Source organism: Thalassophryne amazonica, chromosome 6 (assembly GCF_902500255.1).
Source record: "Thalassophryne amazonica chromosome 6, fThaAma1.1, whole genome shotgun sequence".
Lineage (NCBI taxonomy): Eukaryota > Metazoa > Chordata > Actinopteri > Batrachoidiformes > Batrachoididae > Thalassophryne > Thalassophryne amazonica.
This window is the reverse complement of record NC_047108.1, coordinates 88,721,819-88,734,965: the sequence shown is the minus strand read 5'-3', so window position 1 is coordinate 88,734,965 and position 13,147 is coordinate 88,721,819. Positions and strand designations below refer to the sequence as shown.

General features: G+C 43.4%; 1 protein-coding gene across 1 annotated transcript in view; it reads left to right on the top strand.

Annotated features, from left to right (window-relative positions):
• The window catches only part of ift122 (intraflagellar transport 122 homolog (Chlamydomonas)), a 54,217-nt gene extending 41,547 nt beyond the window's left edge, over positions 1-12,670 (top strand). Inside the window, exons 23-29 of the mRNA XM_034172731.1 lie at positions 204-304; positions 5,762-5,927; positions 6,076-6,193; positions 6,276-6,398; positions 11,619-11,695; positions 11,818-11,982; positions 12,084-12,670. Of these exons, the coding sequence (XP_034028622.1) occupies positions 204-304; positions 5,762-5,927; positions 6,076-6,193; positions 6,276-6,398; positions 11,619-11,695; positions 11,818-11,982; positions 12,084-12,170 (837 nt within the window). The 3' untranslated portion in view covers positions 12,171-12,670. The remainder of the gene's footprint in view (positions 1-203; positions 305-5,761; positions 5,928-6,075; positions 6,194-6,275; positions 6,399-11,618; positions 11,696-11,817; positions 11,983-12,083) is intronic.
• Positions 12,671-13,147: the final 477 nt, after the last annotated feature.

The following is a 13,147-nucleotide window of genomic DNA, read 5'->3' as shown; positions in this document are numbered from 1 at the left end:
GTCTTCAGACCGCACCTCAATACTTCCCAATTGAGGCCAGATGTGTCATTCTGATGCCATTCGTCCTCATTTGACATATGTGTGATGTGGGTTGAACTGTTAAATGCTTGACTTTTGTCATTTCAGTTGAACTTAAACAGTTCCCCTCATTTAAAAAACATTACTTAACCTTTGTTTTTGTTTTTTTTTGTTTTGTTTCCCAGGATGAGCCCTTCAGTTCCCACATGCCAGAAACACTTTTCAACATCTGCCGGTTCCTCTTGAACAACCTCACCAAGGACATACCACCGGGCATTTCTAAAGTGTATCCTTCTTTCAGAGAAAGCTGTCCTAATAAGATACTTGTGCAAGTGAAGAAAATAATGTGGTGTTTCTTTCCTCTTTGGATGATGCTCTATAATCAACATGCCTGTCTGAAGTGACAGAAAGAATGATGATAAAATAGTGAAAAAGATACAGCTGTGGGACTAAGTGGAGACTTTGCTCCACTGTACTAATAGCACTACTGCTGAGAGAAAGAACAGGCGTGATGAAGTATACCACAAACAGGCACATTTAGTGTTATTGAAGCAAATGCTTGCATTGCTCAATTCTATATGTGTATATAATAGACATACAGTATTCACAGCACTTCACTTTTTCCACATTTTGTGATGTTACAGCCTTATTCCAAAATGGAGTAAATTCACTTTCCCCTCAGAATTATACCCACAACACCCCATAATGACAACATTTTGCAAATTTATTAAAATAAAAAAAATAAAGTCACATGTACAACCCCAGTTCTAATGAACTTGGGACATTGTGTAAAATGTAAATAAAAACAGAATACAATGAATTGCAAATCCTCTTCAACCTATATTCAATTGAGTACACCACAAAGACAATATATTTAATGTTCAAACTGATAAACTTTATTGTTTTTGTGCAAATATTTTCTCATGTTGAAATGGATGCCTGCAACATGTTTCACAAAAGCTGGGACAGTGGTATGTTTACCACTGTGTTACATCACCTTTCCTTCTGACAACACTCACTAAGCGTTTGGGAACTGAGGACACTAATTGTTGAAGCTTTGTAGGTGGAATTCTTTCCCATTCTTGCTTGATGTACGACTTCAGTTGTTCAACAGTCCGGGGTCTCCGTTGTCATTTTGTGCTTCATAATGCGCCACATATTTTCAATGGGCGACAGGTCTGGATTGCAGGCAGGCCAGTCTAGTACCCGCACTCTTTTACTATGAAGCCACGCTGTTGTAACACGTGCAGAATGTGTCTTGGCATTGTCTTGCTGAAATAAGCAGGGACGTCCCTGAAAAAGACGTTGCTTGGATGGCAGCATGTGTTGCTCCAAAACCTGGATGTACCTTTCAGCATTGATGGTGCCATCACAGATGTGTAAGTTGTGCCATGGGCACTAACACACCCCCATACCATCACAGATGCTGGCTTTTGAACTTTGCGCTGGTAACAATCTGGATGGTCTTTTTCCTCTTTTGGCTGGAGGACACAACGTCCATGGTTCCAAAAACAATTTGAAATGTGGACTCATCAGACCGCAGCACACTTTTCCACTTTGCGTCTGTCCATTTCAAATGAGCTCAGGCCCAGAGAAGGCGGCAGCATTTCTGGATGTTGTTGATGTACGGCTTTCACTTTGCATGGTAGAGTTTTAACTTGTACTTGTAGATGTAGGGACGAACTGTGTTAACTGACAATGGTTTTCTGAAGTGTTCCTGAGCCACCACCATGCTTTACTGTAGGGATGGTGCTGGTTTCCTCCAAACATGATGCCTGGTATTCATATCAAAGAGTTCAATCTTTGGCTCATCAGACCAGAGAAGTTTTTGTTTCTCATGGTCTGAGAGTCCTTCAGGTGCCTTTTGATAAACTCCAGGTGGGCTGCCATGTGTCTTTTAAGGAGTGGCTTCTATCTGGCCACTCTACCATACAGGCCTGATTGGTGGACTGCTGCAGATATGGCTGTCCTTCTGGAAGATGCTCCTCTCTCACAGGAATTCTGGAACACTGGCAGAGTGAACATTGGGTTCTTGGTCACCTCCCTGACTAAGGCCCTTCTCCCCTGATCACTCAGTTTAGACAGGTGGCCAGCTCTAGGAAGAGTCCTGGTGGATATGAACTTCTTCCATTTACAGATGTTGGAGGCCACTGTGCTCACTGGGGCCTTCAAAGCAGTAGAAATGTTTTTGTGCCTTTCCCCACAGGTTTGTGTCTCAAGACAATCCTATCTTGGAGGGCTACAGACAATTCCTTTGACTTCCTGCTTGGTTTGTGCTCTGACATGCACTGTCAACTGTGGCACCTTATATATAGACAGGTGTGTGCCTTTCCAAATCATGACCAATAAACTGAATTTACCCCAGGTGGACTGCAATTAAGCTGTAGAAACATCTAAAGGATGATCAGTGGAAACAGGATGCACCTGAACTCAATTTTCAGTTTCATGGCTAATGCTGTGAACACTTATGTACACGTGATTCCTTATATCCCCGTCACACTAGAGGCCAAATGAAAGTTCGGCCCACATTCAAGAAGTGTTGACGTGAATTCGAGATCATCGGACAGCATTCTGATAGCAGTCTAAACAGTCGGGCAGATTCCTGTGGCTGCCCTGAATGTTTTGCACATGTGCAAAGCAGTTGAGGTGGAAAAATATTGAAAGGCAGTCGGAGTGCCGTCTGACTGCAATCTAAATATTCGTACGGCATGAAAACGGCATTCGAAATATTCTGATCATGTTCGTGGGGCACATTGTCGTTATAGGGTATTGTGTGTGGAATTTTGAGGACAAAAATGAATTGCATCTATTTTAGAATAAGACTGTAACGTAACAAAAAGTGGAAAATTGAAGCGCTGTGAATACTTGGATGGAATATAAACACAAAACAACAGAACCCAGCACAGCCACTCTGCATTGCTCTCTGCAATAAAACAGTGTAGATGTGAGGAAGGAAAGCCTGTCTTCCTCTGAGGAGGTGAACAGGCTGAGCAGCCAGGATCGTCTGTGGCCAAACCAAGGTGTTCCAGAAACTTTGAATCTGGATTTACAAACTTGGCTGCCTTGGTTTTGTTTCAAATGGAGCAATTTTTCAGCACGTCACTGAAAAGCTTCACTAAATATGTTACACAATGGGAGGACCTGCATTCATCAACAATTCCAGCAGTGGAGCAGAACTGGGTGTGTGGGAGGAGGTGGAGAGCAGCTGAGTGGAGACGAGTCGTGTTAGGTTTTAGGTGATGGAGGAGTGCCAGCTAAGAGCTGTTGCAGCTGCAACTCATTGACCTGTCAGTGCTGCTCTCAGAGCTCCTCTCAAACAAATCTGTCTCAGAATGAACACAAAGAGGCAACAGTTTCCTTAACTCAGTCAGAAAAAAATACGAGGTCTATTAGAAAAGTATCCGACCTTATTATTTTTTCAAAAACCATATGGATTTGAATCACGTATGATTACATCAGACATGCTTCAACCCTCGTGGGCATGCGAGAGTTTTTTCACGCCTGTCGGTTACGTCATTCGCCTGTGGGCAGTCTTTGAGTGAGGAGTCGTCCACCCGCTCGTCGATTTTTTTCATTGTTTAGGAATGGCTCAGAGACTGTTGCTTTGTTTGATAAAAATTTTTTCAAAACTGTAAGGCACAACTGAGTGGACACCATTCAATAAATTCAGCTGGTTTTCGGTAAAAATTTTAACGGCTGATGAGAGATTTTGGTCTGGTAGTGTCACTTTAAGGACGGCCCACGGCGCCTGACGGCGATCTGCGCTTCGAGGCGGCAGCGTCTCGCCGTTTCAAGTTGAAAACTTCCACATTTCAGGCTCTGTTGACGCAGTAAGTCGTCAGAGAACAGAGAACTTTCAGAAGAAGTCGGCATGAGGAGTTTATTCGGACATTCCATTGTTAACGGTCATTTTGTAATGAAAGAACGTGCGGGCAGAGTCGCATGTCGGGCCGGACCCGACCGCGGGGGGTCGCGGCAGGAAAAACACCTCCGTTGGAAATCTTAACGGGCAAGTTGGAACATGCCCAAGCTGTTAAACAATTTCTCAGTTACTCACTTGTTGAAAGCCATTAAAAGCCGCCTGAATTCTACAAATGGTTTTCAACACGGAGGTGTTTTTCCTGTCGCGGCGCACACAGATTTGCCGAGTCGTCACGGAAACGACTCGGCGAATTTGCGCGTACGTCTTTCATTAAAAAAATGTCCTTAAACAGTGGAATGTCCGCATAAATTCCTCATGCCGGCCTCTTCTGAATCTTCTCTGTTCTCTCACGATGTCCTGGGTGAATTAAGCCTTAAATTAGGATGTTTTCAGCTCAAAACAGGCCGACGACAGCGCCTGGAAGCGCTGCAGGACGTCCCGCTCCGTGGGAAGTCCTTACACCGACAGAAACACCCCATAATCTCTCATCAGCCGTTAAACTTTTCACAGAAAACCAGCTTAATTTCTCGAATAGTGTCCACTCGGATATTCCTCACAGGTCCAGAAAAAATTTTGATAAAGCAACGCGCGCCGTCTCGAGCAGCGTGTGAAACAAAGGAATTCAGCCGAGAGGGCGGGACCACATCTCACTCAAGGCCTGCCCACAGGGAAATGACGTCACCGACACGCGTGAAAAAACTCACGCATGCGCACGAGGGTTCAAGCATGATTGGTGTAATCGCATGTCATTCAAATCCATATAGTTAAAAAAAATAATAAAAGGGTCGGTTTATTATCTAAGAGACCTCGTATACATTATAGAGGGTTACTGACAAAACAGTGTTAGTGACAGTGCAACTCTATGTATGAGGGAAATACAGGAATGTACACAGTCATACATCACTTTACGTTTTTGACAATAGGATGTTCTTAATTGACATCAAGGCCATGTGAATTTACTTGGTGCCCTACATCTTCTTTTTTTTTTTTTACCTCCGCCAAGCAGATAATGTTTTTTGGGTTTTTTTTTTGGTACTGTTTGACTGTTAGAGGATCATGCAAAAACTACTGAACCAATTATCTTGAAAATTGGTAAAACAAGCAAAAAAAAAAAAAAGTGGGGTATGGGCCAACGAGGAACCATTAAATTTTTGAGTGCATCTGGTTCAGGGGCAGAACATTTTCTTAACATAATGTAGATATTCTACATTATTTCTTGGGAAATGCACAAAAATGTTGAAAAATGCCCTATCTTACAATATTAAAGAAAGTGGAAACAAACTTCTAGGTCCACCCCCTTAAATCAGAAGTGCTCCAAAGTGAATAGTTTCTTCTTTGTCTTATACCCCACCTTTAAACCAAGTTTAAAGAAAATTGGTGTTGAAGTTTTTGCTTAATCCTGCAAACTTTTATGTCTAATAGTTACAGAGATGAGTGTGAAGTGTTGGCAGAGGTATGTTCTCTCAGAGCACTCTCTAGTCACGTTATTGTTGGCAGAGCACAATGCGGGCCTTCCTGAAATGACAGATTGGCTGCTGAGTCTGAATTACAAGGTCAAATCAGCTACAGTAGCTCACTAACAAGCTAGTATTAGCTTTAGGGTGATATCAGGCCATTTCTCAGTGCATTGTTTGGCCTGAATTATACTTTACATGTCTGTCACTTTACGCTGTATAATGTGCACGTTGTGTTTACATCTACGTCCCCCAAAAGGGCTGTTGTCCAGTGGCTGTGACATCATCAGGAGTACCCTAAGACCATTGTAGATTGCCATGTCTGTTTACAAAATTTGATGTTTGCTTTCCTTGATCTGGCAGTTAGTAACACTTTGTACACTTTGGTGAAGCAGAGTCAAAAACTGGGTGCTTATAAACTTGCCAGGAATTCTTACGAGAAGCTCCAGGAACTGCACGTTTCTTCTGGCTTCCAGGACGCTATAGAACTGGGCAGCCTCCGGATTCGTTCCAAACCCTGCCATGACAGAGAGGTGTGTCAAAGAGCTGACTTTAAATGACAGAGAGGCATGTTGGATCTGAAGTGAAACATTTCTCTATACGTATTATCTGTGAATGCACAGTGAGTATCCCGACTCTTCGTACTTGGACCTGCAGGTCAAACTTCTTTCTTTGCTGCAGGACCTGATCGAGGACATGATGTGCTACCGCTGCTCCACCAACAACCCACTGCTGAGCACACAGGGCAGCATGTGCATCAACTGCAGGCAGCCTTTCATCTACTCTGCATCGTCATATGGTCAGTGTGGTACATTGTCAAGTTTCTGGCAGAACATATTCCGCTTGTGTTGTTAATGTAGCATGTGGCTCTTTGTGGACAGAGGTGCTACCCCTGGTGCAGTTCTACCTGGAGGAGGGTATCAGTGATGAGGAGGCAGTGTCTCTTATTGACCTGGAATCTCCTCACACGGTCCTGAAGACTGAACACTCCCAAGACAGCAGTGGTATCCTTTGAATATCATTAGATGGAAAATGGTTCACATGCAAGGATAACATTAAACATCACCTGATAGTCCACGTGCTACAAAAGGTTGCTCTGTGGCCACCAAATATCCCACGTAGGTAGTCTCCTGTGGCCACAGTGTTACAAGCCTTCACAAATGCAGCTACATCCTGATTCCTGCAGTTCCCCAAACACCCCGGGACACAGCTTTTAGTTCATAATGCGACAAAAATAGGAAACCGTGCACTTACATCGCTGTTAGCAAAGACTTCTGTATGAATACTGTTCTCATTGCCACTGATTCCACAACTTGAAGCAGATACACACCACAGGTGAACTATGACAAAACAAAAATAAAATGAAAGGTTCCGCTTGCTTATTTTTCATTACAAACAATGACCTCAGGCAACATCACATTACAATTCATGGGAAAAGCCCATGTCAGTGGTGCATGGCTTCACATATTGTACTTAATATCACCTATAAATAAAAATAACTTGAATTGGCTGAGAAGAGGCAACTCTGTTAGGTGTCACTCTTAGGTGTTTGGCAAGATGGCGCCTGTGTGTTTGGCATGCCGTCAGCCCTGTCGCTCGTCAAGTTTTTTTGCTATTTGTTGCTGTGTGTTTGCACTGTGTGTTCTGCCGGGACACTTCAGCCTTGCTTGTGTATGGTCACCAGTGTCTCTTGGACATTAATGCTCGTTATGCGCCGCTGCTGTCGTCTGGGTCCTGGCTGGGAGGGCCCCGCCCCGCCCTGCCCTGCCCTGCCCTGCTCTGCCACCTGTGCTCGCGGACGTCCCGCTCCACCTACTCTGTTTTCGTTGCGTTCCTCTCCGGAGGAGGCGCTTTAGAAGGCGCGGAAAGCGGAGCGGTGTGTTGGTGAAATTTAAGTTTTACCTGGCAGCCTTCACTAGAGGGTCTGATCCTCGCCTCCTCTGGGATGGACGATATTTTTGGGCGTGGGAGCGCGCGCTGCGCACGAGAGGCTGCTGGATTCGTCCTGTTGTTCCTGAACTGATGACCGGACCGGCTCCGCTAAAGCTGTGCCCGTTTGTGCCGCAGCTTCCCGCTGCAGCCTCTCGCCGGGCTGCGGAGTTTTTACGCTGGTGCTGTTGTCTGCGGGCTCTCAGACGTGGTGTTTCACCTGAGCTCCTCCGGCCGTTGAAACACGCTGCGTCACTGGCTGCTGAGGAGCAGAACTTCCGCATGACCTCATTAAAACCTGCTGATCCCACTGAGATCCTTAGTTTGGGTCTCATTAACATCAGATCATTGTCTCTGAAGTCATTGCTGGTGAATGACTTAATTGTGGATCATCGTCTGGATATGCTTGGATTATGTGAAACCTGGATTAAATCCACAGCTGTCCTTCCTCTGAATGAGGCCTGCCCACCGGAGTACACTTTTAGTCACGTTTCACGTGATGTGAAGAAAGGCAGGGGTGTTGCTTTTATTTATAAATCCGTGTTTACTTTAGTAACTGTTGGGGGTCATAAATATAATTCATTTGAGCATCTGATTCTCCGTTATGCCCATGATGCTAAGTACTCTCAAGGTCATAAAACTGGAAATCAGCTATGTTATATTGTCACTGTCTACAGGCCTCCTGGCCCATATTCTGATTTTTTTTTAGATGAATTTGGCACGTTCATTTCTAGTCTTTCAACTAGTGTAGACAACATTTTGATTATTGGTGACTTTAACATTCACATAAATAAGCCCTCTGATCCCCTTGGTAAATCATTTATGGAAATCATGGATGCACTAGCATTTCGGCAGTTCATTCATGGTTCAACGCATATCAGTGGTAATACTCTGGATTTGGTTCTTGCACGTGGCCTTGCTGTCACAAATATCGACATCCTGCCTCTTGCATCAGTGGTCTCTGACCACTCGCTTGTTAGGTTTACAATTATGCTGCCGCGTTTAGTGGAGCAACAACCTTGCCTATCATTGCGGCGACAAATTAAATCTTCAACTTTGACTGAACTCGAAGCGAGACTACCTGAAATCCTAACTTCAAGCTTGATGAAATTTCAGTCAGTAGACAGTCTTGCAGATAGCCTGAATTTAGTGCTAAAAACCACACTTGATAAGATTGCGCCTCCTCTATTAAAGCCACGCCTTCCCAAAGCACAGACACCCTGGTTCAACAGTTATTTGCGTGACCTTAGGAAGATGGCTAGAGGGTTGGAATGGAAATGGCTTAGTTCCAAACTAGAGGTGTTTCACCTTGCGTGGTGTGAAGCTATTTTAGATTATAAGCATGCTTTATTGGCTACGAAGCAGGCCTATTACTCTGAATTGATCAACAAAAACAAGCATAACTCAAAGTTCTTGTTTGATACGGTGGCATTTCTTATTCATGGACAGCCACCTGTTGGCCGTTCTCCTTTTTCAGCACATGACTTTCTGGACTATTTCGAAAAGAAAATAGAAGATATTAGGTTGAGCACATCTCAGCATGCTTTGGCCCAATCATTGTATTCAGGTACTGAGCTGGGGACTACTACTGAGGTGCTACCTAGATTCACAGAATTTAACAGTATCTCACAAGGTGTGCTGACGAAACTCGTGATGTCTACTAGAAGCACAACTTGTTTATTTGATCCTATACCAACAAAATTGTTTAAGGATCTTTGGCCCATTCTTGGGCCGACTGTACTGGAAATTGTTAACCTTTCTTTAAACTCTGGATCTGTTCCAAATTGTTTTAAATCTGCAGTGGTTAAACCACTACTCAAGAAATCTAATCTTGATCCTGGTGAATTGAAAAATTATAGGCCGATTTCAAATCTGTCATTCTGCTCTAAAATTCTGGAAAAGGTGGTTTCACGGCAGCTTGTGGACTATCTTACTGAGAATGACCTTTTTGAGCCACTGCAGTCTGCTTTTAGAAGACATCACTCCACAGAAACAGCACTTATTAAAGTAGTTAACGATCTTCTGCGAGCAATGGACTCGGATACTACTACAGCATTGGTGTTGTTGGATCTCAGTGCTGCGTTTGACACAGTTGATCATCATATTCTACTTGATAGGCTAGAAAACTGTTTCGGGATTACTGGAACTGCTCTTGTGTGGCTGACGTCTTATCTGTCTGGTCGTTCCCATTGTGTTTTGTGCAATGACACTACCGCTGACTTTAAGGGCATGACGTTCGGGGTTCCGCAGGGATCCGTTCTGGGTCCCCTGCTTTTTTCCCTGTATATGGCACCCCTTGGGAACATTTTGCGGCGTTTCGGGGTTGCGTTTCATTGTTATGCTGATGATACTTAGTTGTATATGCCGATAGCTGCTGGAAATCCTGTCCACATAAAATCCTTACAGGACTGTCTTGCAGCAGTGAGAAGTTGGATGTCTAGCAACTTTCTACTTTTGAACTCTGATACAACTGAAATGATGGTTCTTGGCCCAGCAAGACATCGGCACCAACTTGATCAGCTGGCGCTTAGCCTAGGTTCATGTGTTATACATCATACTGACAAAGTGAGGAACCTTGGGGTAATCTTTGATCCTACGTTGTCCTTTGACCTCCACATTAGGGACATTACGAGGACTGCTTTCTTTCATCTGAGAAATATAGCAAAGATTTGCCCCATCCTGTCTATGGCTGATGCTGAGACTCTGATTCACGCATTTGTCTCTTCTAGATTGGATTATTGTAATGCTTTATTCTCTGGCCTGCCGCAGTCTAGCATTCGAGGGCTTCAGTTGGTGCAGAATGCTGCTGCCAGAATTTTGACACAGAGTAGAAGGTTTGACCACATTACTCCCATTCTGGCATCCCTTCATTGGCTACCGGTTTCTGCCAGATTGGATTTTAAAGTTTTATTGTTGGTTTATAAAATTGTTCATGGACTGGCGCCTTCCTACTTGGTGGACTTGGTTAAGCCCTACGTACCTGCGAGGCCTTTGCGTTCGCAGGGCGCAGGGCTTCTGTGTGTTCCGAGGATGAACAAAAAGTCTGGGGTATAGAGCCTTCTCCTACCGTGGTCCGGCTCTTTGGAATGATCTGCCTGCTGTTATTCGGCAGTCTGACACGGTGGAGATTTTTAAATCAAGACTGAAGACCCACTTTTTAGACTGTCTTATCATTCATTTTTTAATCTGTTTGTGTTTGCTTTGTAATTTCTTTTTATTCTACTGTGTTTTATCTTTTAACTGTGCTTTTCTTGCTTTTAATTTTGATTTTAGATTAATTTGTGTTGTGAATTATGTGAAGCGCCTTGGGGCGACTTTGTCGTGATTTGGCGCTATATAAATTAATAAATTGAAATTAAAATTGAATTGCCTAATTTTAGGAGGAAGCTTGCTTATGGTGGACCAGTCCTGAAATTGGACCACCATCCATTCTCAATTCTGGCTCTTATGTCATTGTAACATCAAAATATCAATAACATGAGCAGACAACATCTCATGTGGCACATTATCTGGTGTCACAATGATGTAATAGTCTTGTATGGAACTGAAAATGGGTGGTGGTCCAATTTCAGGACTGGTCCAACATAGATTCACTTTTCATTCTGTTAATAATAATTTTTCCATTTATTAAAATATGACATTAAGGGGAAAAAAGAACTTGAGTAAAATTGCTGTTTCTGAATAGTTTTTAAATTTACATTTTGGCTACCATAAATTTTCTCTGGCCACCAAACTGAATGCGTCATTGGGGCCAGGGCTTAAAAATATTAGCATCTGTCCCTGACATGCTTTGTATAAATGTTCACTTACGAACATTCTCCATAGCCTGTTTGTCTTGACTTCACACACTACACATCTCCTTGAAATTAAACTCGTAACGGCACTAAGAAGCTGTTTATTCTACGCTGGCCTCAGTTCTGTGCTGGTGGGTAAGCTGTCAGAGCAAAGTCATCTTAGCTCTTGCGCTAATAGGGTTAGCGCGGCTCTCGTGTCTCATCTTAATGACACTAACCCTCGGAGAGCCGCAGCCGTAGCCGTACTGTGGGGATTAACCTGCTTTAGACGGCAGACGCTCAAGGGCACCGGGGTCTGCGCTGTTATTGCAGAGCCACGCCGTGATTGACAGGTATGGCTGATTGGCGTTTTTAACACTCTTGTTCTTGGGAAACACTCAGAGACAGTTATTCTTCCCCCTGTTTAAATTTGTGTCTTGCCAAAAAAACATACAAGCATGATTTTGTAACCAGTTAATAAGATGAATTTCATGGTTTGAATTCTCAACTGATTCCATTCAGAGCCTCAGGCTTTGAGGATGGATGATCATTTGGCCGATTCAGACGACGACCCTTTCACAGCTAAGATGAGCTTCGAGGTAAATCAAGAATCTGACAGAGCAGATGAGACAATTATTATTTTGCCAACTGGTGGTAGCAGGTGGAGCAGGTAAAAAGGGGCCTGTGCTAAAATGTGCTGCTGCTGATTTGTGTCCCACAGCAGGGGGGCTCAGACTTTGTCCCGGTTAAGGTGAGTCGCTCGGCACTGTGCTCCATGAGCAGGAGGGATGTCCTGATCAAACGCTGGCCACGGCCACTCAAGTGGGAATATTTCCGCTCCCTGCTGCCTGATATGAGCATCACCATGTGCCCCACCTGCTTCAAGGTGCAGCTTTTAGAAATTCTGCTCACCCTAGCGTGTTTGCTGGCAGCTCCTGTTTTCATGTTGATTTCGCTCTTTGCTGACGTGTTTGTATTTCATTGTAGATGTTCCACAGTGAAGATTATGAGCTTCTGGTACTTCAGCACAGCTGTTGTCCATACTGTCGCCGACCAATAGATGAACCAAACTGACGGGACACCTGTCCGTTGATCTTTTTTTTTGTTGATTGACCTTCACTGATTGTAATGTACAGTCAAACCTGTGGCTGTTTTGACATTGAGAAAGTGGTTATTTTATACTGCGTGTACTATGTAGGCACTTATTTATTGGCAGGATGATGTTAGTGTGTTAGGTGTTGTTGCTGTCTGTCCTCTTGTTCTGATAAATGAGTGAACCTGCAGTATTTGTGTTAGTCATTATAAAAAGTGCCATGTCAGCCCTGCAGGATTATTAGGATCAGATTACTCAGAGCTGGCACTGATTACACTAACACACACACAGTAATCAGAGGTGTATAAAAAACACATTTTTAAAGGACATTATCATTCTCCAAAAACTATCTGCCGGCAAATACATCCCACGCATTAAAATGCCAAAGCTGAAGGTCATGTGATGTTTACTCCTGAAATGTCTTTTTTAGACTGTCATAAAGAAACAAGCTATTTCAATAAACTATTTTTATGATTGTATTAAAATGATTGTTGGTCTCTTATTTATTTCATTTTCTAAATAGAATAGCACTCATGGGAGTGCATATATGTCATGAAATGTCCAGTGCAGTGTTAAAGCTACAGTGTGTAGGGTTTAGTGTCATCTAGTGGTGAGATGTTGCAGATTGCATTATGCCATTGCATCATGATTTTGTTTCTCTCCACGCTTTCTCTTTGGCTATGGGGATCCATGTGCCCTCACCTTCTCTTGTGACCAGCAATATGTATGATCCTCCGTATCCCGTAAATGAGGATTTTCAAACGTATTAGCCTGCACTAGCAAGCAGTCGACAGTCAAACTGATTCCTTTTTTTTCAGTCTTCAAGCTACGTTGCAAATAGCAAATGCAGAGTACCTTTTGGGCTACAGTATCAGCATGACAACACCCATGTAGATCAATAGCATTTATTCCAAGCTCATGAAAACGATTGGTTGCAGGTAGTTGTACACTAATGAAC